This window comes from Aquarana catesbeiana, linkage group LG03 (genome assembly GCF_042186555.1).
Source record: "Aquarana catesbeiana isolate 2022-GZ linkage group LG03, ASM4218655v1, whole genome shotgun sequence".
Lineage (NCBI taxonomy): Eukaryota > Metazoa > Chordata > Amphibia > Anura > Ranidae > Aquarana > Aquarana catesbeiana.
In genome coordinates, this window is record NC_133326.1 from 47616471 (window position 1) to 47643947 (window position 27477).

General features: G+C 41.5%; 1 protein-coding gene across 1 annotated transcript in view; it reads left to right on the forward strand.

The window, feature by feature from the left end:
* LOC141131333 (aminopeptidase N-like) overlaps window positions 1-27477 on the forward strand; it is a 94397-nt gene that overhangs the window by 54795 nt on the left and 12125 nt on the right. The window contains exons 9-15 of the mRNA XM_073618480.1: window positions 2440-2505; window positions 8529-8594; window positions 12930-13108; window positions 15451-15527; window positions 20046-20179; window positions 24335-24390; window positions 25758-25905. Of these exons, the coding sequence (XP_073474581.1) occupies window positions 2440-2505; window positions 8529-8594; window positions 12930-13108; window positions 15451-15527; window positions 20046-20179; window positions 24335-24390; window positions 25758-25905 (726 nt within the window). The remainder of the gene's footprint in view (window positions 1-2439; window positions 2506-8528; window positions 8595-12929; window positions 13109-15450; window positions 15528-20045; window positions 20180-24334; window positions 24391-25757; window positions 25906-27477) is intronic.

Sequence of the window (27477 nt, forward strand, 5' to 3'; positions counted from 1 at the left end):
GGGCTTTCAAAAAAACAGAGAAATTTGCAGAAGCAGTGTTAAGATAGCCCAAGGGGAGTAAAGTAAGGTTGTTAAGGACTGGAAGAGAAGATAAGAGTCTGCGGGGGAGAGGGGAGGGGCGGGGGAGAGGGGAGGGGAGGGTGGGGGGTCGGGGGGGGGGGTTGGGGGGAGGGGGGTCCAGTGGGAGAGGTAATCTCAGAAAGTAGATCAGGGGAAATGGAGAGATGATGTTATGAGTTGTATCAAGACCTTCCCAGCTGAAGGGGTTTTATGTGTAAGTAAAATATTATTTTTTGAAAACTAAATAAAGATTTATAAAAAAAAAAGAATGGACTTCTAATTTAGAACCAGTGATTCTGTTTTATGTGGTTGTTGGCAAACCAGGTCACATTGTAGCTTCTTTTATTTATTAGGAACTCCAGTAGAGCTGCACGATTCTGGCCAAAATGAGAATCACGATTTTTTTGCTTGGAATAATAAGATCACAATTCTCTCACGATTCTTGCGACCTAAAATCTTTCACATTATACAAAAAAAATTGGTCTAACTTTACTGGTTCGTTTTTTGTTTTTTTTTATTCATTAAAGTAATTTTTTCCCAAAAAAATTGCATTTGAAAGACCGCTGCGCAAATACAGTGTGACATAAAATATTTCTAGGGTCTCTACTAAAAATATATATATAATGTTTGGGGGTTCTAAGTAATTTTCTAGCAAAAAAATTTGATTTTAACTTGAAACCAACAAATGTCAGAAAAAGGTTTAGTGTTTTAGTGGTTAAACTTTCCTCATTTACATACAAATTCTATTCCATTGACAAATTGTTACAATGTTTATACTTAAATTCCACTGCTAAAGAATGTTTTGATTCTTGGCAGACTGCCCGTTTTTTTTTCTTCCTTTCTTTTGAGGGCTGTGGCTTCAGAAGAGCAGAGAGAATTCTTAGCATATTAAGAATCGTGAAACACTTTTGTGAAGATCGTGAAGGGGAAAGAATTGTGATAACGATTCTTGACGATTAATCGTGCAGCTCTAAACTCCAGTAAAAATATTTCTTCGTCCAAATTCCCTGATTCACCCAGATGTCAGGGCAACAAAAAAGCATTCCTCTCCTCTACGGATTCCCCTTAATGCAGAATAAAAAAGAAAGATGGATATTCATCTCTAATTAGGTGACCCCCCCCCCCCCCCCTTGATAATATAAAAAAAAAAACTACTTTACAGTAGTCTCACTACTGTAATCCCCAATAGAAGGTGATTAGACCCACCAGTGTCCACATAACATGGAAATATTTGTATTGGATGGAATTGGGCTTTAACCCCTTTCTGATGGCCATAAGCATAAATACGGTCTCATGGAAGTGGGTCTTTATCTGTGTTTGTGCTGAGAGCATGCTGCACAGAGCACTGCCAGCACAGAGACCGAGTTCTCACTGAGAGCCCCAGGTACCCTATTAATGACTAGGAACCGGAAGTATTGGTTCCCGATCACCCTAATTGTTGTGGAAGCCTCTGATTTGATATCACAGTGATCAGTCACTGTACAGTCCATCCCTGTTGATTTCTCCTCTTGAATGGAGAAAAGGGCACTTTTTTGTTTTTCTCCTTACTAAAGGAGAAAAACAATGGCTAGATCAGGGATTGATCTAGGTCAGTGTCAGGGTTAAAGTTAGTGGCTAAGTCAGGGTCAAAGGTCAGTGTCAGGTTCAGCATGTTTTGGTAGGATTAAAAAAATATTTTAAAATTTTGTGTCAGTATCAGTGTGATTTAGGTAGGATAATAAAAGCAAAATGCACACTATTGTTTCTGGGCCGTACTGGACATATTTGGTATCACTATGATTGTCAGAGGGAGGTGAATTTATTTTGGGTTGTGATTTGGTGGTAGGTTATGGTAATAGCAAGAAATATGCAGCTAAAATGTAAAAACTTATGTTTTTTTACTACTTTTATGCCACTTTTCATTTGACAATAAAAAATAAAAACATCAGGAGATATCCATTATCATTTATCACCCAATGAGAGCCCAATTTACCACCTAGATACAATAAGAAGTTGCAATGATATATACAGTTTTACTAACAAGTGTTAAAGTTGCAAAACTGTGTTCAGGCTTTAGGATTTGTTTTAGGCTGGGTTCACACCTATGCGAATTGGATACGGCTCTCCGGGGCGGGTGCGGAGTGCACTGCACAGAAACGCTGTGTGTCTTTGCCTCAGTTTCAGGGCCGAATTCAAGCAAATATTCTGCCCTGATTCGTCCCTGAAACGGAGAACAGGGACAGACAGCGTTGCTTACCCTCCATCATGAAGGGCTTAATATAATAACCACATGATACACATGATACAAATAGCAGCAGTAGAAATAATAACAACAATTAAAATATAATGTTGCATGTTTTCTAATTAACACTCATAAATCTTATATTCTGTTTTGTGCAGGGTGCAGCAGTTATTAGAATGTTGTCCTCATTTCTCACTGAAGAGCTTTTTGTTGAAGGGCTGCAAGTAAGTATCTTCTATCTATGATCAATATGTTAAATCATTCATCATCTGTGCTTTTCTAAGGGCTCATGCACACCAGTGTTAATTTTTAGGCTTGTGCAATTCCTTTCGTAACAAATTGAAATTCGGCTGAAATTCGGATGCAATAAAAAAATAACGAATTTCAACGAATACGAAAGAAATTATAGCGGATATAACTAATGCATTCAACATGATTCGGTAATTCGTTAAAGGTCTAGTGAAACAAAAGGTCAATTCAAAGTAAATCTTACAGTCCAATCAGCTGATTAATTTTGTGCTGGAGGTTGGATTACTGGCAAAGTGCATTCCTGAGAACTGAGTGAGAAGGGTGTTGTATTGTATTTGAGCAGAGGAGAAGAGATATTGTCATTGTGTGTGTTAAAAGATTCAATAAACAAACAACTTTCCAAACTACGAATCATTATCACGAATAAATACATATATAAATAGCGAATTTCAACTAATACAAACAAAATTATAGCGCATATAATGAATGAATTTGACATCATTCGAGATTCCGTATAACGAATAACGACTCTACGAATAATAACGAATTATCCAAAAACGTATTAACGTAACATAACGGATATAACAGAACGAAATGATGTATTTTACGAATGACAACGAATGAAACTAAACAAAATTTTCCATTATGCACAAGTCTATTAATTTTAGTCTTAGGACTAAAATGGCGTTTTAGTTTTAGTCCCATTTTAGTCTTCTGCAATTGTTTTAGTTTTAGTCGTATTTAGTCGACTAAATCTCCAGTACATTTTAGTCGACTAAAAACTCCAGTACATTTCAGTAATTGCAATTTAGTTTTAGTGATAGTCTTTTGACTAAAATGGCATTTTAGTTTTAGTCTCATTTTAGTCTTTTGACTAAAATGGCTTTTAGTTTTAGTCATATTTTAGTCATCTCAATTGTTTTAGTTTTAGTCGTATTTTAGTTGACTAAAATAGTATTCCTTTGGTTGACTAAAATGTTTTAGTCATTTTAGTCGACTAAAATGTTTTAGTCGTTTTAGTCAACTAAATTAACACTGATGAACGCTGCAGCTCAAAGAAGGAAACGGCTCCTACAGGCTTTTGAGCTTTTTCGAGCTCTCATTTTTTTCTGCCTGGAAACTCTCCTCCATGTTAGCCAATTTGTCCATGCACACTATGGCTTTTTCAGGAGTTTACAGGCATAAAAAAAAGCCTCACTAAACTCGTGTTTTTGAGAGGAACTTTTTGGAGCAGAAAAGATGCCTAAGTGCCCAACACATGCAAAAACACACAAAAGAGCATGAAAAAGCTCAAAGAAGCTCAAAAACACACACACACACACACACACACACACAAAAGGAAAAATTAGCTGAGGAGAGGGTTTGTGAAAAAAAAAAGTTTATGCTCAAAAAAGTTTAAAGGAGCTCAAAGAAGCTCAATAAAAATGTGCAAAAAAGCCCAAAAAAGTACAAGCTTCTTCAAGCGGAAATAAAAGCTCAAATGCCTGTAAAAGCGTTATTTATTTATTTATTTTTGAGCTGCAGTGTGCATGAGCCCTTAGGTCAGGGATCTTCAAACTACGGCCCTCCAGTTGTTCAGAGACTACAATTCCCATCATGCCTAGTCATGTCTGTGAATATCAGAGTTTTACAATGCCTCATGGGACGCGTAGTTCCGCAACAGCTGGAGGGCCGTAGTTTGAGGATCCCTGCCTTAGGTAAAGGTGCAAAGACATTGCCAGGTCTGCTTTTTAAAATAGACACCCAAACATCTCTCAGCTGAGTCTATTCACATTCACAAATGCAATTTTTATGATCTAGCCATAGCATGGCAATATACAGAAAATATCCACCCATCAATGAATACATTTACTGGTCATTATGGTGGCCAGAAACAGAACAATTGTATATACATCTGTATTTTATTGCATTATATCACTTTACTGTCCAGGAGAAAAATATGATTGTAAGAGCAAAACGATTGTTGGGCCATATGCTTACTGATCATTTTGATAAAGCATAGATCTGATCATATTGTCTGATTCTATGAAGAGTCATTCGATCAGATCATTACATGGCCAGCAACCATTATCCTTTTCAATCTTTCCTATCCTTTTCTATCTGCAAATTTCTTGGACTGGAAAGATGTTTGGAGGATAACTATATTTCTAAAGGGTCATGGAAAACTTTGGCTATGAGCAAAGGCTGAACTAATTTGTCTAACCTTTGTAAAAAGATATAAAGTGTATCCAAACTGAATAACAAAAGTCTCCCAGAGAATTGGTTCTAGCATATTCAGCTTCAAAAATTGGTTGTTTGCATTTCCAAAGGCACAAAGTATGAAAAAAAACTACTAATAAGATAAAGATTTGTCATCACTTCGGGGATGCAGGAATGACTTTTCAAATGAATGGGCTGCCTTAATACGATGCATATTCAAGGGTGTTAATGCATGTACAGTTAACCACTTGCCGACCGGGCCATAGTCGAAAGACGTCTACAGCGCGGTCGGCTAGTTCTGGGTGGACGTCCCTGGGACGTCCTCCCAGAATACTGCTCTCGCGCGCCCCCTGGGGCGCGCACCCGAGAACTTCCGTGACCGCCGGGTCCAGAGGACCCGGCGCATCACGGATCACGGTAAACGGCCGCTAATCGCGGCCGTTTACCATGTGATCGCTCCGTCAAATGACGGAGCGATCACATGTCAACAGACCGGCGTCATGTCATGACGCCGGTTCCTCCCTCCCCTCTCTGTACCGATCGGTACAATGTGAGGGGAGAGGGGGAGGGATCGGATGGCAGCACCGCTGTGGGCTGTATGTGTAGTGCTCACAGCGGTGCTCAGTGACAATTGCAGTCACATCCATCCATCCCTCCATGCTCAGCCATCCCCGCAATACTCTGCGTAATACCCCGCAATACTCTGCATAAATACCCCGCAATACTCTGCATAAATACCCCGCAATACTCTGCATTATACCCCGCAATACTCTGCATTATACCCCGCAATACTCTGCATTATACCCCGCAATACTCTGCATTATACCCCGCAATACTCTGCGTTATACCCCGCAATACTCTGCATAAATACCCCGCAATACTCTGCATTATACCCCGCAATACTCTGCATTATACCCCGCAATACTCTGCATTATACCCCGCAATACTCTGCATAAATACCCCGCAATACTCTGCATTATACCCCGCAATACTCTGCATTATACCCCGCAATACTCTGCATTATACCCCGCAATACTCTGCGTTATACCCCGCAATACTCTGCATAAATACCCCGCAATACTCTGCATTATACCCCGCAATACTCTGCGTTATACCCCGCAATACTCTGCATAAATACCCCGCAATACTCTGCATTATACCCCGCAATACTCTGCATTATACCCCGCAATACTCTGCATTATACCCCGCAATACTCTGCATTATACCCCGCAATACTCTGCATTATACCCCGCAATACTCTGCATTATACCCCGCAATACTCTGCATAAATACCCCGCAATACTCTGCATAAATACCCCGCAATACTCTGCATAAATACCCCGCAATACTCTGCATTATACCCCGCAATACTCTGCATAAATACCCCGCAATACTCTGCATTATACCCCGCAATACTCTGCATTATACCCCGCAATACTCTGCATTATACCCCGCAATACTCTGCATTATACCCCGCAATACTCTGCATTATACCCCGCAATACTCTGCATTATACCCCGCAATACTCTGCATAAATACCCCGCAATACTCTGCATTATACCCCGCAATACTCTGCATTATACCCCGCAATACTCTGCATAAATACCCCGCAATACTCTGCATAAATACCCCGCAATACTCTGCATAAATACCCCGCAATACTCTGCATAAATACCCCGCAATACTCTGCATAAATACCCCGCAATACTCTGCATAAATACCCCGCAATACTCTGCATTATACCCCGCAATACTCTGCATTATACCCCGCAATACTCTGCATTATACCCCGCAATACTCTGCAATATACCCAGCAATATACCCTGCACTACTCCGCAATACTCTGCAATACCCCGCAATTTTTAACCAGTTCCCGCCCACAGTCATACAACGTCCTTGACTTTGAGCGGGGATATCTGAATGATGGGTGCAGCTACAGGCATCATTCAGATATCAGCTTTTTCAGCCGGCGATTCCCTACACCATAAGAATGATTATAGTGGCTGTTACACTGCTTGATCGTTCTTACGGGAGGCGAGAGGGGACGCCCCCCCCTTCCCGCCACCCTCCGGTGCTTCTACCGACTCACCGCTACGATCGAAGCCAAGATCGTTTTTTTTTTTTTTTTAATTTCAGGCTTCCCAGCCTAGAGGTGAGATGTGGGGTCTTATTGACCCCATATGTCACTGTAAAGAGGACCTGTCATGCCATATTCCTATTACAAGGATGTTTACATTCCTTGTAATAGAAATAAAAGTGATCAAAAATTTTTTGGGGGGGGAAAAAGTGTCAAACTAAAATAAATAAAGTAAAATAAACAATAAAAAAAAAAAAAAAAATGTTTAAAGCGCCCACATTCGTGTGCTCACATGCAGAAGCGAACACATACGTAAGTCCCGCCCACATATGAAAACGGTGATCAAACCACACATGTGAGGTATCACTGCGAACGTTAGAGCGAGAGCAATAATTTTGGCCCTAGACCTCCTCTGTAACTCAAAACATGTAACCAGTAAAAAATTTTAAAGCGTCACCTATGGAGATTTTTAAGTAGCGACGTTTGGCACCATTCCACAAGAGTGTGCAATTTTGAAGGGTGACATGTTAGGTATCTATTTACTCGGCGTAACTTCATCTTTCACATTATGCAAAAACATTGGGCTAATTTTACTGTTTTATTTTTTTTTTAAAGCACAAAACTGTTTTTTTTCCAAAAAAAAGCGTTCGAAAAATTGCTGCGCAAATACGGTGCGAGATAAAAAGTTGCAACAACTGCCATTGTATTCTCTAGGGTCTTTGCTAAAAAAAATATATATAATGTTTTGGGGTTCTATGTAATTTTCTAGCAAATAAATTATTATTTTTACATGTAGGAGAGAAATATAAGAATTGGCCTGGGTGCTCCAGAACGCCTGGAGGTGCTCCGTGCATGTTGGGCCTCTGTATGTGGCCATGCTGTGTAAAAGTCTCACACATGTGGTATCGCCATACTCGGGAGTAATAGCAGAATGTGTTTTGGGGTGTAATTTGTGGTATGCATATGCTGTGTGTGAGAAATAACCTGCTAATATGACAATTTTGTGAAAAAAAAAAAAGAAAAAAAAAAATCTTGATTTTGCAAAGAATTGTGGGAAAAGATGACAATTTCAAAAAAACTCACCATGCATCTTTCTAAATACCTTGGAATGTCTTCTTTCCAAATAGGGGTCATTTGGGGGGTATTTGTACTTTTCTGGCATGTTAGGGTCTCAAGAAATTAGATAGGCCGTCAGTACTTCAGGTGTGATCAATTTTCAGATATTGGCACCATAGCATTTGGACTCTCTAACATTCACAAAGACCAAATAATATACACCAAGTTGTACTTATTTTTACCAAAGATATGTAGCAGTATAAATTTAGGCCAAAATTTACAAAGAAAAATTACTAATTTGCTAAATTTTATAACAGACACAAAGAAAAATTCATTTTTTTACCAAATTTTCAGTCTTTTTTCTTTTATAGCGCAAAAAATAAAAAACCCAACGGTGATTAAATACCATCAAAAGAAAGCTCTATTTGTGTGAAAAAAAGGACAAAAATTTCATATGGGTACAGTATTGTATGACTGAGTAATTGTCATTCAAAGTGTGAGAGCACCGAAAGCTGAAAATTGGTCTGGTTAGGAAGGGGGTTTAAGTGCCCAGTGGTCAAGTGGTTAACGCACTGTAGCAGACTGGTGTGAATGGGCCCTATCAATTTTCAAATTGCATGCCATCCACCTATACATATACTAATACTGACTTTGTTTTATTTCTTAGACCTACCTGAAAGCTTTTGAATATGACAATACGGTATACACTGATCTATGGGATCATCTACAGGCGGTAATTTAACCTTCTTTATTGTTGTGCTTATAAGAATTGAAAAACTCATTGTGAATATTCTATATGAAACACATCGGGGGAGATTCACTAAAACGGGAGAGTGTAAAATCTGGTGCAGCTCTGCATGGAAACCAACCAGCGTCCAGGTTTTATTACCAAAGCCTAAATTGAACAAGCTGAAGTTAGAAGCCGATTGGCTATCATACACAGGTGCACCAGATTTTGCAATTTCCAGTTTTAGTAAATCAACCCCATACACTATATTGCCAAAAGTATTGGGACACCTGCCTTTTCACTCACATGAACTTCAGTGGCATCCCAGTCTTAGTACGTAGGGTTCAATACTGAGTTGGCCCACCCTTTGCAGATATAACAGCTTCAACTCTTCTGGGAAGGCTGTCCACAAGGTTTAGGAGTGTGTCTATGGGAGTGTTTGACCATTCTTCCAGAAGCACATTTGTGGGGTCAGGCTCTGATGTTGGACAAGAAGGTCTGGCTCACAGTCTCGGCTCTAATTCATCTCAAAGGTGTTCTATCGGGTTGAGGTCAAAATTCTGTGCAGGCCAGTCAAGTTCCTTCACCCCAAACTCGCTCATCCATCACTTTATAGACCTTGCTTTGTGCACTGGTGCGCAGTCATGTTGGAACAGGAAGGGGCCAACCCAAAGTGTTCCCATAAAGTTGCAAGCATGAAAATTGTCCAAAATGTCTTGGTATGCCGATGCCTTAAGAGCTCCCTTCACTGGAACTAAGGGTCCAAGCCCAATCCCTGTAAAACAACCCCGCACCATAATGCCCCCTCCACTAAACCCAGACACGTCCATTCAATTGCCAGACAGAGAAACGGATTCATCACTCCAGAGAACACGTCTCCACTGCTCTAGAGTCCAGTGGTACAAAAAAGAAAGAAGGAAGGGCGCACCAACCTTGTGCCTTACCAATGGTAGAATTTTATTAAAAGCATAAAAACATTGTTTTTATGCTTTTAATAAAATTCTACCATTGGTAAGGCACAAGGTCGGTGCGGCCTTCCTTCTTTTTTGTTCCAGTTTCAAGAATACCCATTGTTCTGAGGAGGGCTGCAAGACTGTAGGCATTGCTTAAATTTAAAGAGTTGGTCGCACCACTTATTTAGAGACTAAACACCTAAGCGCAGGAGATTATTACTGTTTTTTTGTATAGAGTCCAGTGGTGGCATGCTTCACACCACTGCATCCGAGGCTTTGCATTGCACTTGGTGAGGTAAGGCTTGGATGCAGCTACTCGGCCATGGAAACCCATTCCATGAAGCTCTCTACGCGCTGTTGTGCTAATTTGAAGGCCACACAAAGTTTGGAGGTCTGTAGCTATTGATGCTTTCTGCCCACTGTGCACTTCAGCATGTGCTGACCCCGCTCTATCATTTTACGACCACTTCATGGCTGACTTGCTGTTCCCAGTTGCTTCCACTTTGTTATATTACCAAAAACAGTTGACTGTGGAATATTAAGTAGCAAGGAAATTTCACGGATGGACTTATTACACAGGTGGCAATCTATCATGGTACCATGCTTGAATTCACTGAGCTCCTGAGAGCAACCCATTCTTTCACAAATCTTTGTAGAAGCCGTCTGCATGCCTAGGTGCTTGATTTTATACACCTGTGGCCATGGAGGTGATTGGAACACCTGAATCCAATGATTTGGTGGGGTGTCCCAATACTTTTGGCAATATAGTGTAGATTTTTCCAGTAGAATCTTAGTGGCATAAACACATTTGTCATGTTACAGCTACTAAATAGTTATGAGACACAATATTTCTAATGATATCCTTTTAACCTTAATGTAATAGTACATACCAAACACACATCAATGCAAGGTCATACATGCAAAACTTCATAGATGATTACAATCTAGAAAATGTTTTTTGGTTGCTCTGACAGAACCACATTATCTCAGGAAGGCCTTAGAGAATTTGTAAACCCAGACACATTTTGACCTTTTCAGGATAGGCACATCACTAGTCATTGATTAACATAGCAAATGTTTTTTTTTTTAATTATTGTTCTGCAGGTCATATGACCACTTTATTTCTCCCCACCCCATATTACCAAGTTTGGTAGGTGACGCTAAGCTTCAGTGACATCAGCAGGACACGTCCTCCTTCCCAGCTTAGCAGAGTGTAGGGTAGTTGTTGATTAAGGCAATAGATCCGCCCTGCAGCCATTGCTTCCCTTCACATGTGCAGCAAGGAGGATCTTAGTGAGCCGATATGGTTTAATTGTAAAAAAAAAACAAAACAAAAAAAAACAGAAGCACATTGTCACTGTGGTGGCAACGCTGCAGAGGCTGAATGAGCCTGCAGATCATTGTCACCGAGAACAAGGAAGTCAGATTGACTGGCAGAATCAACACATCATTTCTCTAAAAGCAAATAATAAATATTAAATCTTTTTAGGGATGGTTTACATTGTGTGTGTGTGTGTGTTTACAACCACTTTAAATCTACCCCTGCCAGGTTATGTGTACACATCATAGGGGGTTATTTACTAAAGGAAATTCCACTTTGCACTGAAAGTGCACTTGGAGGTGCAGTCGCTGTAGATCCGAGGGGGACATGCAAGGATTATAAAAAACAGCATTTTAGCTTGCACATGATTGGATGATAAAATCAGCAGAGCTTCCACTCAGTTCAGATCTACCCCTTAGGTTTAGAGCGACTGCACTTCCAAGTGCACTTGCAGTGCAAAGTGGATTTGCCTTTTCGTAAATAACCCCCTATGATGTGTACACATCACCTGGCAGGGGTAGATTTAAACTGGTCGTCTCATTCAAGAGTATAAAACACTGAAACCAGGATTCTTTGTTCTGCTTTTGCACTCCTCAAAATACATAAGGCCTGGTTCACACCTATGCAGGTTGTAGTTGATGTGTTTTCCCAGTGCATTTTGCGTTTTTTCACATGCACGTTTGACGTGTTTTTAATGTGTTACTGATGCGTTTTGTGTTTCTGGGAGGTGTCCATTGTCTTGCGGAAGAAACCAGCAAAAACACATCAAAAAGGCAAGCACTGCATTTTTTTATGCTTTCCATTGAAGTCTATGGAACCAAAAAATTTAACCTGCCATGGAAAAATAAGTCCCTGACCCTTTTCCAAAAAACGCACCAGGGGGAAAAGGCACAGATGTGAACGTGACCATAGGAAATCATGTTAAATGAACTGTAGAGTTTATGCAAAACAGAAAACCCACTGAAAAACGTATAGGTGTGAACCAGACCTAATAGGCTGATAAAATATACTAGGATTAGTTTAAAGGTTAAATACACCATTTACAATATATATATATATATATATATATATATATATATATATATATATATATATATATATATATATATATATGTAATAATAATAATAATGTAATTTATAATATATAATATATATAATAATGTAATGTAATGTAATAATGTAATGCTATTTGCAAATGATTCTGCAAAGCATTGCAATCTTTTTTAGTGGATCCTGCAGACTCTTCCTCCAGCTCCTTGTCCGAACCATGATACAGATGTTTAGTTAGAGAGCTAAAGGACATATTAATAGTCTATGAGTGAAGTAATCACTGCACTTATGTTTCATTGATAACTATGAGTCTGTCTCCCGCATTGAAAGATGGAAGTTGTAGTTCATTCACAGATCTCTGAATAAATGACGCGGCTGTACGGGCGAAGCCCTGCCCAGTCACACAAAATTCAAAACTGACAGCTGTCAATGGGGAGAAGATCCCTGCATGCTGTCAAAAGAGAGGGTGTTTTGTAGGTGGGGGTGGGTCGGCTTGGCCCCATGTTACATGGTATACCCTAAATATGGTTGTAACATGTAAACATGCTTCAAAATGTGGAGTTAGCCTTTAATTTTCTCTGTATCAATAGGAGCTCATAGCAGAACACAATGTACGCTTAGCATAACAATGTACTGTTTTACGCTCTAGAACATGTACTAGGAAAGGGTGTTGTCTCCCAAAGTCTGTCAAATGCTGAACTAGTGTCGGATGCCTTGCAGTGCACACTCATTATAACAAGCAAAGTGACATAACATTTGCTACTTAAGATTTTTGCACTTAGTCCAATGGGAGACAACATAATATACAGTAATTGGTATAAATGGAAGGCTCGCCCATTTGTCTTTGGACCTAACCAAATATGACTAAACCAAAACTGCAACTGGGATGAATTCCCTCTGATTGTTCTATTACCTGTCTCATTTTCCATGTTTGTCTCTTTTTCTTTTGTGTGATGGAAAGCCAACTTATTACATTGTGCAGTATCAGTAACAGAGCTTTATTTAATTTATTTTTAGGCTGTAGACAAACAAGACAAGGTAAAACTTAACGCTAACGTTAGCGAGATCATGGACACCTGGGTCTTGCAAATGGGTTTTCCAGTGGTAACATTAGATACAACACCGGGTGTTTTACACCAGGAGCACTTCCTTCTAGATCCAGAATCAGTCGTGAATCGTCCACAATCAGATTTTGAGTAAGTTGGTGCATTTTTAAATAATAGACTAATCTATGAGTAATTATGTTTTAGAATAATAAATGAAATAAATGTTCAGAGGAAGGAAAAGGAGAAAAAAAAAGGAGTTCACATCAGAACAGCCCCCCCTTCGCATCATAATCCTCAGTCTCCCCCCAACACCAAAACTTTTTCTACCTTCCGATCTTCATCACAACATGGCAGTGGGCAGGAAGTGGAGCAGGTCTAAACAGACTTCCGGGCAGAGGCAAACTTTTATCCCCTTCTTAATGCTGGTGCCGCCCGGAATGCCACCTGCCCTGGATTAGTATAATGTGTTTCCATGGAGCTGATGGCCACTCTGCTTGTCATGCTGTGCAAAAATACTGGACCCGGCTCGGCACCTCTGACAACCCTAAAGAGAACATCAGGGTGCCACTGGTTGATAAACACTGCTGTAGATGAATGGTCAGTGACTGGTTTATTTGGTGGTGTGTTCCTTCACAGTGATCTTTACAATTATATTCATGGCATGTTTTTCTAGTATATGTGTAGGATAGAAATAACTCACTAAATGGCTGATATTTTAGGCTTTCTAATCTCAAAAACAAATTTTACTTTATATAAGGGATCTTTATATTTCAACCACTATTCTTTTAATCTCGTTTTGTTTTTGTATCATCATATAAATGCCCTGAGTACATTATGATAAAGCCTATTTTGAAAACTACAACCTGGGCTGATATTTCATATGCACTGCTGATATATTATCTTTTTTTCTGTATGTGCTAAAATGTATTAAAATAAAGAATTAAAAAAATAGATATTCTTTATTCTGGTGTCAGTGTCTCTACTATATCCACAGGGATATATGAAGTATGTGATGACCATCTGAAAATTTAACTCGTAGCCTGTTATGGCCATGAGGGTGGCTGGTCATATAGCCACTGGGGTCCCACATAGCAGGAAAACCCAATTGATATTTAAAGGAAATCTATGGTCGCATCATACACTTTAAAAAAAATAAAATCAGCATTGTAATAGCAATGACAATTCAATATAAGCTTACATGAAAATATTCCTTTCTTGTTGTGAGTCCTGCCTGTCTGGCCATCTCTTTCCACAACTTCCTGGATTCTCTGCATGCTTGTTTTACTTCAATTTTTAAGAACTACATATCCCATGGTACCTTGCTGCTTGCAAGTTGTAATCCCTGTACTGACTCCACATCCTGAAACTTCTTTTGTTAGCACCTATGTAGTTCAGAGGGCAGGCTCTATGAAATGTGTGTCAAAGCAGTGCCTACTCACAGGGCACAATGAATATGTGTCATATAATATGTCATAATATGTCATATGAATATGTGGGATCTTGACAAAGTAAGTGTACAAATTTCAAGATACTGTAATTCAGAATAATAGAGGTAGGCTAGAAATAATTGAAAATCAGCGTACAAACAAATAGATGATTGTAACTTTTAACCAGTATTAGGTTAGTGCTTTAAAAGGGATTACCAAACAGATAATCACTGGCTAAATCTTGCCATCTCAACCTCTGTAACATTTCCTGACTAACGACACCACAAAACAACTTATCCATGGCTTGGTTATATCCCACCTTGACTGCGGCAACTCCCTGCTCACTGGCCTACCTTCACACAGGCTATCCCCCCTTAGTCTATTATGAATGATGCTGCTAGACTTATACACTTTACTAATCGATCCGTGACTTCTGCCCCTCTCTGCCAATCCATTCACTGGCTTCCACTAGCCCAACGTATAAAATTCAAAATACTAACCACAACGTACACAGCCATCTGCAACATCACTCCCAGTTACATCACCAACCTCATCGCCCAAATCATCCTCTCCAAAGGACCAAAGACCTCTTGCCCTCTAGCTCCCTCATCACCTCCTCCCATGCTCACCTCCAGGACTTCTCCAGAACCTCTCCCATCCTCTTGAACTCCCTACCCCTATGCCCGGTCAGCTCCTACCCTATCCGCCTTTAGGCGATCCTTGAAAACTCATTTATTCGGGGATGCCTATCCCACCTCCACCTAAAAACTGTGCTTGAGTTACCTTTACCAGGTGTAGGTGTTGGTACAAAAGGTGTAGCCTTCACCTTTTGTACCAACTCCCCCTCCCTTTAGATTGTAAGTTCCATGAGCAGGGCCCTCTTATTCCCTCTGTATTGAACTGTATTGTAAGTGTGGTTCCCCCATTTATATTGTAAAGGCTGCACAAACTGTTGGTGCTATATAAATCCTGTATAATAATAATAATAATATGTTTGATATTCCCATATACAAACCAGGTTGTAGTTTACTGAGGTTTAATTGAAATGTATTAAATCTATTTCAGATACATCTGGAAGGTGCCTATTTCATATCTTAAAAATAATGGACAAACTGGAACTTTATGGCTTAACCAGCCCACGGGTATGTAACTTACTATCAGGGGTAATTCAGGCAACCATTACCAACACATGCAGAAACTTCAGGTAGTTCTTACTACTGTACTTTAAGAATCTGTTGCTATGGCGGTGATAAATTCTTAAAGAATTACTACCAGTTCTCAGTTTAGGAAACTGGCGGTATTTAACCACTTTAGCACCGAGCCTCGTTTTGAGATTTGTTGTTTAAAATCATTTTTTTTTTCTAGAAAATTACTTAGAACCCCCAAACATTATATATATATATTTTTCAGACACCCTAGAGAATAAAATGGTGGTTATTGCAATACTTTATGTCACAGCGTATTTGCGCAGCGGTCTTACAAGCGCAATTTTTTTGGAAAAAATAGACTTTTTTTGAGTTAAAAATAAGACAACAGTAAAGTTACCCCAATTTTCTTCTATATTGTGAAAAATAATGTTACGTCGAGTAAATTGATACCCAACATGTCGCGCTTCAAAATTGCATGACGACAAACTTTGACACTTAAAAATATCCATTGGTGACGTTTAAAAATTTCTACAGGTTATCAGTTTTGAGTTACAGAGGGAGGTCTAGTGCTAGAATTATTGCTCTCGCTCGAACGATCGCAGCGATAACTCACATGTGTGGTTTGAACACCGTTTTTATATGGGCATGCCTTACATATGCGTTCGCTTCTGCTCGCAAGCTCGGTGGGACGGGGCGCTTTAAAAAAAAAAAAAAAATCTTATTTATTTTACTTTTTATTTTTACACTGTCCTTTTAAAAAAAAAATGTTGGGTCACTTTTATTCCTATTACAAGGAATGTAAACATCCCTTGTCATAGAAAAAATGCATGACAGAACCTCTTAAATGTGAGATCTGGGGTCAAAAAGACCTCAGATCTAACAATTACACTGCAATAAAAAAAAAAATGAAAAAAAAAATTAAATGTCATTTAAAAAATAAATAAATAAAATCATTTTCCCTTTAACTGCTTGCCGACCGGCTCACACCGATATACGTTGGCAGAAGAGCACGAACAGGCATACTAACATGAGTATGATCGCGGGTCCCGTTCGCACTGATCGCTGTATAAATGTGAATGGTCCCAAAATAGCGCCAAAAGTGTCCGATCTGTCCGCCATAATGTCGCAGTCATGATAAAAATCGCTGATCGCCGCCATTACTAGTAAAAAAAAAATATTAATAAAAATGCCATAAAACTATCACCTATTTTGTAGATGCTATAACTTTTGTGCAAACCAATCAGTAAACGCTTATTGCGTTTATTGATTGGTATGTAGAATATGTAGAAGAATACATATCGGCCTAAACTGAGGAAATAAAATGTTTTTTTATATATTTTTTGGGGATATTTATTATAGCAAAAAGTAAAAAATAATGCGTTTTTTTCCAAATTTTCGCTATTTTTTTGGTTATATCGCAAAAAATAAAAAACGCAGAGGTGATAAAATACCACCAAAAGAAAGCTGTATTTGTGGTGAAAAAAGGACGTCAATTTTGTTTGGGAGCCACATCGCACGACCGCGCAATTGTCAGTTAAAACGACGCAGTGCTGAATCGCAAAAAGTGCTCTGGTCTTTTGCCAGCCAAATGGTCCGGTGCTTAAGTGGTTAAGAGCATTGGTCAGACATCACTTCAGCCATCTAATAATATGGAGTCGAGCGGCGGCCATCTTTCCCTCACTCGGCATCCAGGCTCAGAGGGGGAAGGACACGATCGTCTCTGCCACCACCGGTGGCTCCGGTAAGCGGTGGAGACGACCGGAGCGCAGCGGCAGGGGGGCCCTTTCCCCCCACCGATAAAAATGATCTTGCAGCGAATCCACCACAGAGACCACTTTTATCTTAAAGAGAAAGGCATTTGTTCCTGAAAATACAGGGGTTATGGCAGCTAGCTGCTGCCATAACTCCGGTATTTTATGTCAAAGTACTGATGTACAGGTATGTTGATTTGCGGGAAGTGGTTAAGACTATTTCTGAGCTGGCGTACAGGAGGTAGCAGATCATGTCTGTGCTTGGGAAGGTGTCATATATGTGACCACATAGTGCTGTATCCCTGGCCCCATTCCAGCTGTTGGATGGTGATTCCCTGGCTGAAAGCTCATTGTAAATGGGACTACAGGTGTTGTTATTACCCAAATATGGACAATGTTGAAGGCAGTGGGGGAAATTCGAAAGCTGTTATTGGGCTGCTGTCAGTCATAAGTAAAGTGGACCTGATGGGGAATTAGTCTCTCAGTTCCCCATCAGGATCCACCCACCCCAGCACAAAACTCATCGGTCAGGTGTCTGTCAATCTGATGGGTGCAGTGGCTGGGGAGAGAGGGCACTGATGATGGAGTGCCCAGTGTGTCTTGGGGCAGACATGGACAGATTGATGTACTTGTTTCTGACACCCTGAAGGAATTCTAAAGGGGGTCTACAACACCCTTTTTGCATTCTTCCATATTTGTCCTTAATGCATATTCTAATGACACCACAAAGCAACTTATTCACTCCTTGATTATTTCCCGCCTCGACTACTGCATTCTTTGCAGCTATTACCTTTTGTACCATCACCCCCTCTCTTTAGAATGTAAGCTCTACAAGCAGGGCCCTCCTGTACCTTTTGTATTGTACTGTAATTGTGTTGTCCCCCTTATACATTGTAAAGCGCTGCGTAAACTGTTGGCGCTATATAAATCTTGTATAATAATAATATAATAATAATAATATTCAAAGTACAAATACAACTGTGTCAAAAAGCACATAAACACCCAACACGTGCATCATGCACCTGAGGCCGGCCATAGATGGAGCAAATTTCTTTCCTGCAAACAGGTTGTCTTAGCCATTGCGGGGGCAGGGGAAGCTTCCCCCGCCAGGAGAGCACAGCAATTATTTCTAGTGGCTATTACAGCCACTTTAAATAATCGCATTTAAAATCTGGCAGGCTGGTTGTACCCAAGTTGATTGATTGACCAACTTGGGTACATTCAGCCTGCACATATATTTTTTTTACAAGAAATCAGCCTGCACATATATGGTTTGAATCTCAGCTGGTTCTGCAGGAGATTCGAACCGTCTATGGCCGGCTTAAGTGCAACATGTTGGAGTGAATGGGCTTCATAAAAAATAATGGATTTCCCAATGTTTATACATTTTGCCTTTGACAGAAAATTTTGTATGGAGAAATGTACAATGTTAGCAAACCAAAGCAACTGCTCCACTAGAATTGTAATTCCTGCAGCAGCTCATACTTCCTTTGTTCCCATGACACTCCATTCAGTGTTGGAAGCAAAAGAGGAATGCCTGTTAATTCCAAATACAGGGGAGCATGTGATTTTTTTCCCTCTTATGTGCCAGCTCTGTTGCTTGCCAATTGGCCACTCAGGTACCAGCACCATCACATGAGGATGGGTACATTTCTGTGTAAGTTCTGATTAGGACTGCCGTGAAGCTTACACAGGGCTATTTCTCCTTGCTCCTGTCCCATGAAAAGAATGTGGACGAGCAAGGAGAAGATTAGCATAAGCTACTTTAGATGCTTTAAAGCAGGGATATGCAATTAGCAGACCTCCAGCTGTTGCAGAAATACAAGTCCCATGATGCATAGCAAGACTCTGACAGGCACAAGCATGACACCCAGAGGCATGAAGGGACTTGTAGTTTTGCAACAGCTGGAGGTCCACTAATTTCATATCCCTGCTTTAAAGTGTAACTGTTGCTTTGTACTGCTTGGGCAAAAGTACAAGTTCCCTTTCAAGCTGAAGTTTAGTATACATTTTTTGGGGGGGATACAGTATCATATACATTAATAATGTGTAATGGCATAATGGGGGTGATGTACTAAAAGCAAATAGACTGAGCACTTTGCAAAGTGCATTTTCACTCCATAGCTTAGTAAATGAGGTAAAGTTTCACTTTGCAAAGAATACCTAAGAACTACAAGCTATCATCTGCTATATGTGATGGTACTTGCAGCCTACTCATTCACAGAAACTGTGAATGAATGACGTGTCCATGTGGGCAGATCCCTGCATGGCCGTGCTGTTTTCAAATTGTGACAGTAAGTGTGGGGAGAACATTCCCCATTGTCACAGGAAAGGGAGGGATCGGGTGAGAGGGGGTGGATAAATATGAGTTTGATATGTATCATTTTCAGAAGGGTGAACTTAGCCTTTAAAACAAGCCCTCACTGACCAATGTAGCTGCAAGAGTATGGAGTAATTCATTCTCAAAAATCACAACAGAAGCGTTTAAATCAGAATTCAGTGTGTTTCTAACAGTTTACTGCACTTGCTCAATAGAAGGCTGTCAGGCTGCCCAATCCTTGCTGCCAGAGAAGAAAAAAAAGGTAGTGGAGCTCTGATTTCAATGTTTTTGTTGAAGTCAGTGATGACTGGTTTCAAAGCTTGAAAAAAAACAATACTTTGATGTCCATAGTCTGGACACAGGAGAACTTAAAAGGTATAATATGATTTACTTTATATTACTTCATACAAATATCTCATTTGTGTTTCTTCTACATTCCAGACCGAAATGATTTATTAATGGTAGCTCAAAATGAGTGGATTCTGGTTAACATTGATGTCACTGGATACTACAGGGTTAACTATGATGACAGGAATTGGGACAACCTTCTGAACCAGCTAGACACTGACCGTTCTGTAAGTAGACAGTATCCTAATAAAGTAGTACTACATCTGACTATACTAAGTAGGGTTGATTTACTAAGCCCCGGTTCACACTAGAATGCGGTGCGGGAAAACCATGATCCGCTCAGGTTTCCCACACAGCATTCAAACCGCACTCCCTTTGTGATCTGCAGTGGGTGTCACTGCAATGCTAATGACACCCCAAACACAGGTCACAAACGCAGTGCGGATCACATGGTACAAAATGACAATGCAATCCGGTTGCAGTGCATTTCTAAAATTGGTGCATGCACTACTTTGGTGTGATACGGTTTAAGCCCATTCAAAATGATGCCCAGATGCATACACCCCGTGTGAACAAGGCATAATTGTCATGTGGGTCAGATAGCAGGAAAAAGGAAATGTCAGATATTGATTATATCTTTCTTTTAACCCGTCTTTCTGCTCCTGTTTGGCATTACCTGCAACCATAGATAAATGTGCCCATATACAGTATGTTGTGAACTCACTGACTCCAGGCTCACCCTCCAGGGACCAGAAGGTCTTTCCCTCAGTCCAGGCTTTAGGTCCGGGCTCTTTCTTCCTGAATTCAGCAATGCCTCCAGGCACTACCTTTTCTAGTCCAGGGCCTCCAGGCACTCTCTCTCCTAGTCCAGGGCCACCAGGCACCCCATCCCCTAGTCTAAGGCCTCCAGACATCCACTCACCATGTCCAGGGCCTCCAAGCTCCCCCTCTCTTAGTCCAGGACCTTTATGTGATGAAATAAAACAATACAAATTATTATAATGACCTTTATAGAAATGAGCCTATATCCATACAATTGTTAGGGTTGACTCACTAAAGCAGTGTTTCTCAACCTTTTTTCAGTCAAGGCACCCTTTAAAATTGATGGACAATCTCGAGGCACCAGGGCTCGAGTCCTGCGGGAAGGCATGGGAACGATGTTCCTGTACTTTTTCCATATCAGGAACGTCGTTCCCATTAGCAGCCATGTCCTGCAGTACTCGAGCTGTGACAGTGTGAGTGTGCAGGAAGGGAGGGCGTCCATCAGTCCGCCCCGGGTGCCAGACATTTGGGAGGGGGGGTGTTATCCCATCACACCTATCCTCCCTTCCCTCGGTCCTCCTCCTCCTCCAGTGGCCCCGTAACAAGGTCCCTCCTCCTAGAGTCCAGGCGGATAGTGATAGGCGGAACAATGCCAGTGTCACCAGCGTGTATTAAAGGAGGCTGGACCTTGTTAAAGGGACCGCTGGAGGAGAAGGAGGAGGACCGAGGGAGGGGAGGACGGGCACGCTGGGGTGACACCCCCCTCCCCAATGTGTGGCACCGGGCGAACTGACCCCCATTGGCACTGGTAAGACTGCACTGAAGGGGGCACTAAGCTGCATTGATGGGGAAACAGAGCTGCACTGATGGGGGCACTGAGCTGTACTGATGGGCACTGAGCTGAACTGATGGGGCACTGAGCTGCATTGATGGGCACTGAGCTGCACTGATGGGGACACTGAGCTGCACTGATGGGGGCACTGAGCTGCATTGATGGCACTGAGCTGCACTGATGGGGACACTGAGCTGCACTGATTGGGCCCTGAGCTGCATTGATGGCACTGAGCTGCACTGATGGGGGCACTGAGCTGCACTGATGGGCACTGAGCTGCACTGATGGGGCACTGAGCTGCACTGATAGGGACACTGAGCTGCATTGATGGGCACTGAGCTGCACTGATGGGGACACTGAGCTGCACTGATGAGGACACTGAGCTGCATTGATGGCACTGAGCTGCACTGATGGGGACACTGAGCTGCACTGATGGGGACAGTGAGCTGCATTGATGGGCACTGAGCTGCACTGATGGGGGCACTGAGCTGCACTGATGGGCACTGAGCTGCATTGATGGCACTGAGCTGCATTGATGGCACTGAGCTGCACTGATGGGGACACTGAGCTGCACTGATGGGGACAGTGAGCTGCATTGATGGGCACTGAGCTGCACTGATGGGGGCACTGAGCTGCACTGATGGGCACTGAGCTGCATTGATGGCACTGAGCTGCATTGATGGCACTGAGCTGCACTGATGGGGACACTGAGCTGCACTGATGGGGACACTGAGCTGCGTTGATGGGCACTGAGCTGCACTGATGGGGGCACTGAGCTGCACTGATGGCCACTGAGCTGCACTGATGGGGCACTGAGCTGCATTGATGGCACTGAGCTGCACTGATGGGCACTGAGCTGAATTGATGGCACTGAGCTGCACTGATGGGGACACTGAGCTGCACTGATGAGGACACGGAGTAGCATTGATGGGCACTGAGCTCCACTGATGGGGGCTCTGAACTGCATTGATGGACACTGAGTTGCACTGATGGGGGTACTGAGCTGCATTGATGGACACTGAGCCGCACTGATGGGGGCACTGAGCTGCACTGATGGGGCACTGATCAGGCTGCACTGATGGGGGCACTGATTTGGCTGCACTGATGGGAGCACTGAGCTGCACTGATGGGGGCACTGAGCTGCATTGATGGACACTGAGCCGCACTGATGGGGGCACTGAGCTGCATTGATGGACACTGAGCCGCACTGATGGGGGCACTGATCAGGCTGCACTGATGGGGGCACTGATCAGGCTGCACTGATGGGGGCACTGATTAGGCTGCACTGACAGGAGCACTGAGCTGCACTGATGGGAGCACTGATCAGGCTGCACTGATGGGGGCACTGATCAGGCTGCACTGATGGGGGCACTGATTAGGCTGCACTGACAGGAGCACTGAGCTGCACTGATGGGGGCACTGATCAGGATGCACTGGTAGGGGCACTGAGCTGCACTGATGGGGGCACTGATCAGGCTGCACTGATGGGGGCACTGTTCAGGCTGCACTGATGAGGGCACTGTTCAGGCTGCACTGATGGGGGCACTGTTCAGGCTGCACTGATGGGGGCACTGATCAGGCTGCACTGATGGGGCACTGATCAGGCTGCACTAATGGAGGCACTGATCAGGCTGCACTGATGGGGACACTGAGCTGCACTGATGGGGGTACTGATCAGGCCGCACTGAGCTGCACTGGTGGGGCACTGAGCTGCATTGATGGGCACTGAGCTGCATTGATGGGCACTGAGCCGCACTGATGGGGACACTGAGCTGCACTGATGGGGGCACTGATCAGGCTGCACTGATGGGGGCACTGATCAGGCTGCACTGATGGGGGCACCGATCAGGCTGCACTAATGGGAGCACTGATCAGGCATCACTGATGGGAGCACTGAGCTGCACTGATGGGGGCACTGATCAGGCTGCACTGATGAGGGCATTGATCAGGCTGCACTGATGGGGACACTGATTGGGCTGCATTGCTAGGCACTGGTAAGGCTGCTTTGCTGGGCACTGATTAGGCTGCATTGCTGGGCACTGAGGAGTGAGCAGCCAGGGGCCTGGGCCCCACTTTGCACAATCAACAAAGGCGGCCTGAGGACATTGTGTGTGTGTGTGTGTGTGTGTGTGTGTGTATATATATATATATATATATATATATATATATATATATACACACACACACACACACACAATTTTTTATTTTTGAGGTGGAGGGCGGGAATCTTGGAGGCACCCTTTAAAAATTATGGAGAGTCTTGAGGCACTACATTCTAAAATGTAAAAGCTATTCTAATAGTTATACATAATGCAGCAACATCCACAAGTCCAAGTAGGACACCCAATGTTAGAGGTGATTTATTCCTCCAAAGCAAATATACTTTTGCAAACTGGTACAAACTAGTATTCCAATATTTCTCTTCTTCCTCAATTTTTCTCCATCATCAGCTAATGTGACCCCCAACTCTGATGGAGAGGGGCAGGGGAGGGTCAGACAAGGATGCCATTGGTTGTTAGGACGCCGGCAGCTAGAATGTTGTAATGGTGCACAATGAAAACCTGTGATTTAGTGTAACTAAAAAGGCAGCCTTCATCCACGCGCCGGCTTGTATACAATTTTTTTAGAAACTTTTTAGGCATTTTGCCAAGGCACCCCTGAAGAAACCTCAAGGCACCCCAGGGTGCCTGGGCATCCTGGTTGAAAAAAGGCTGCACTAAAGGAATAAAGTTTACTTAAGGAATTGTTTCTGAGCATGTATAAAATGTTATCTAATTTTTCTTTGCAGAAAATTCCTCTTATCAACCGTGCTCAGATCATTGATGATGCCTTTAATTTAGCAAGGTCAGTCATAAAGTTTAAATATTTTTGAAGAAAATATTTTCTTTGACAATTCACTGCTGTCTCACACATCACAAAATAAGGTTCCTTTCCTAAACACTTTCTGATTTACTATTAAAGAAGATAGGGATCTATAGATTTACAAAACGTTTGAGCATTTTGTAAATCTATTTATACAGAGTAGAGTGAATTGGAAAAATACCACATTACGACCACAAGAAGGAGCTGATGATCATAGGTAATAAATACTTGTTTGCTTTGATCATCACCTCCATCTAGTGGTATAATGTGGTGTTTTCTGAACCACTCAAGAAAATAACCTAGAAACATTCAAATTTGCCCCCATCCACACAGAACAATTGTACATGCAGTTTCACTATACGAGTAGGTCTGTTAACAAATACACCCCTGCACCCCTAAGGCGCTGTGTTGAAGTAGGTTTGCAGTCATGTTGGAACAGGAAGGGGCCATCCTCAAACTGTTTCCACAAAGTTGGGAACATGAAATTGTCCAAAATGTTTTGGTATGCTGACACCTTAAGAGTTCCCTTCACTGGAACTAAGGGGCCAATCCCAACCCCTGAAAAACAACCCTACACCATAATCCCCCCTCCACCAAATCATTTGGACCAGTGCACAGAGCAAGCTTCCCAGGGGTGCAGAACTATATGTATTCCTGTGATCCCCTGGAAATGTATGGCCAAAAGAGCTTTGGTCATACTTCTCGTTCATCACACTGAGCACAAGTAAATAAACATTCCCCCAGTAAACTATTTATTAAAATGTGTAATCCAGCACTTGCACTTTACAACTTTCAATGCTACTTCCCTGAACTCTCAGCACTGCTTCCCTGAACTTCCAGTCATCACTGGAAAGAGTTAACAGTGGACAGAGCAGTCTTGAGCCAATCTGTTAGTTTGGAGGGAGGAGCAAGGGAGGTCCTTGACATCCTAGGTCATGGGGCTGTGTGTTTCTATTCATGCACACAGTGTAAGGAGACAAAACTCTAGTCTCTGTGTGCAAAGGTGGCTCCATAGGATGCTGCAAGAGAAAGAGCCACCCTGAAACAGTAGACCTGGGGCAGAGGTCATGGCACCAGCTTAAACTGGAACTTAAGTAAGGATTATAATATAAAGAAAATGCATACCCAGTAAGTGATTAAATCAGTTGCTGAAAGTTCTAAAACAAAACTGAGGGTTTAATATCACTTTAATTGTTGAAGGATCTTCACTTTTACTGCCCCTGGTGGGACCCTGACACCCCAGTCTGACAGCATTGGTGTGATGCAAAATAAATGTAATGCTTTTGTTAGATTTGCCGTTTTTACTGAATGTAATATACATAGTGTGATTGTGTTGTACTGTATTTTAGAGCTAAACATATAAACACGACAAGAGCCCTTGACACCACCAAATTCCTATCCAAGGAGTTCGAGTACATGCCTTGGCAGGCAGCCCTGGGCAGTCTCAGCTACTTTGTACAGATGTTTGATCGTACCGAGGTGTATGGACCAATGAAGGTAACCAGCCAGCTACTAATATGAACACTTACTTTAGCTTGGTACACACTATTATTTTTATTTTTGAACGAAAAGAAACTGACAGTCCTAGTCGGAGCCCCTGCACTAACGATTCGATGTTAGTACAGCAATCTCCTCTGCTGAACTATTGTGTTCTGACAGGGGGACTGCCCCCACCAGAACACTCTGATCAGCGCTCTCTGCCATTGGCTGAGAGCTCTGATCATGAGCCGGTTGGCTGCTGGTTTTCCTGCATGCTCTTCCGACAGAAACCGGGGCCATACACACGGGCCAAATGTCGTCCGTTTTTTTATTGAACCGGCCGATTTCACCCGACATTCGGCCCGTGTGTAGAGGGCTTTAGGAAACCATCTGAACTATTGCACCTTTTTCTCCTTACTTCTAGCAGGAAGGTTTAGTGTACCTTTCATTTATTCCATGCAAATATATTATTTTTTTCATCTTTGTAAAGAAGGATGATGACCAAATTATGGTAAGAAAAAAAATGTTTAAAATATTTTCCATTTAAGAGAACTGAGTCATTTTTTCTGTGAGTATCTTCAACGTAGGCTATGTACATCTATTCAGCATGAAATGCATTATGGAAAAAAGACCAGGCCCAAAACCTCTACATTCTATCCTCCCAACTTGTATGCAGTTAAACCTCATAATTATCAGATTATATTATTATTTTATTATCATTATTACTTTACTATTATTATATTATATTGTATATAATAATTTTATATTATATTATGCCTAATATATATATCTATATCTATATATCTATCTATATCTATATATATATATATATAGATATAGCTATAGATAGATTATATATATCTATCTATAGCTATATCTATAGATATATATATATATATATATCTATAGATATAGATATATATATAGATATATCTATAGATATAGATATATCTATATTTATATCTATATATATATCTATATCTATATATATATATATATATATATATATATATAAATAGTCATATAGTCATATGTAATTTATTATTATTATTATTATACTACCAGCCAATAATACATAGTATATGCCCAGCATATATGAATAATAATAATAATAATAATAATAAAGTATTAAACCAGTGCTGCGGTGCCAGTATTTTGACCAAATAATCCTCACCATATGCTTATTTATCATTATACAAACATACCGTAATATTGATAAACAATATCAATAACAATTATAATGCAAATTTATAACATAGTCTCCTTACATATATCCTATATGCAAAATCGTAACCCTAATATTAGCAGCATGGCATGGTTTAATACTTTATACCAGCCTTTGTCGAACCTTTTACCCCGGAACAACCCTTGAAATAATGTTCAGGTCTCAGGAATCCCCTGGTAAGGTAAGGTTAGTCCATTGGTGGTCCTTGGGAAAATGCCCCTTACATTGGTGGTGCTAAGTGGGAAGAATGCCCTCTTACATGGGTGGCCAGAATGACACTCTTGCAGTCATGCCGCTGGCTCTACCAAGTGGAGTTGGAGCTGGAAGTATGCGGGCACCATTGGATGGAAGGTCAGTTAGTCACA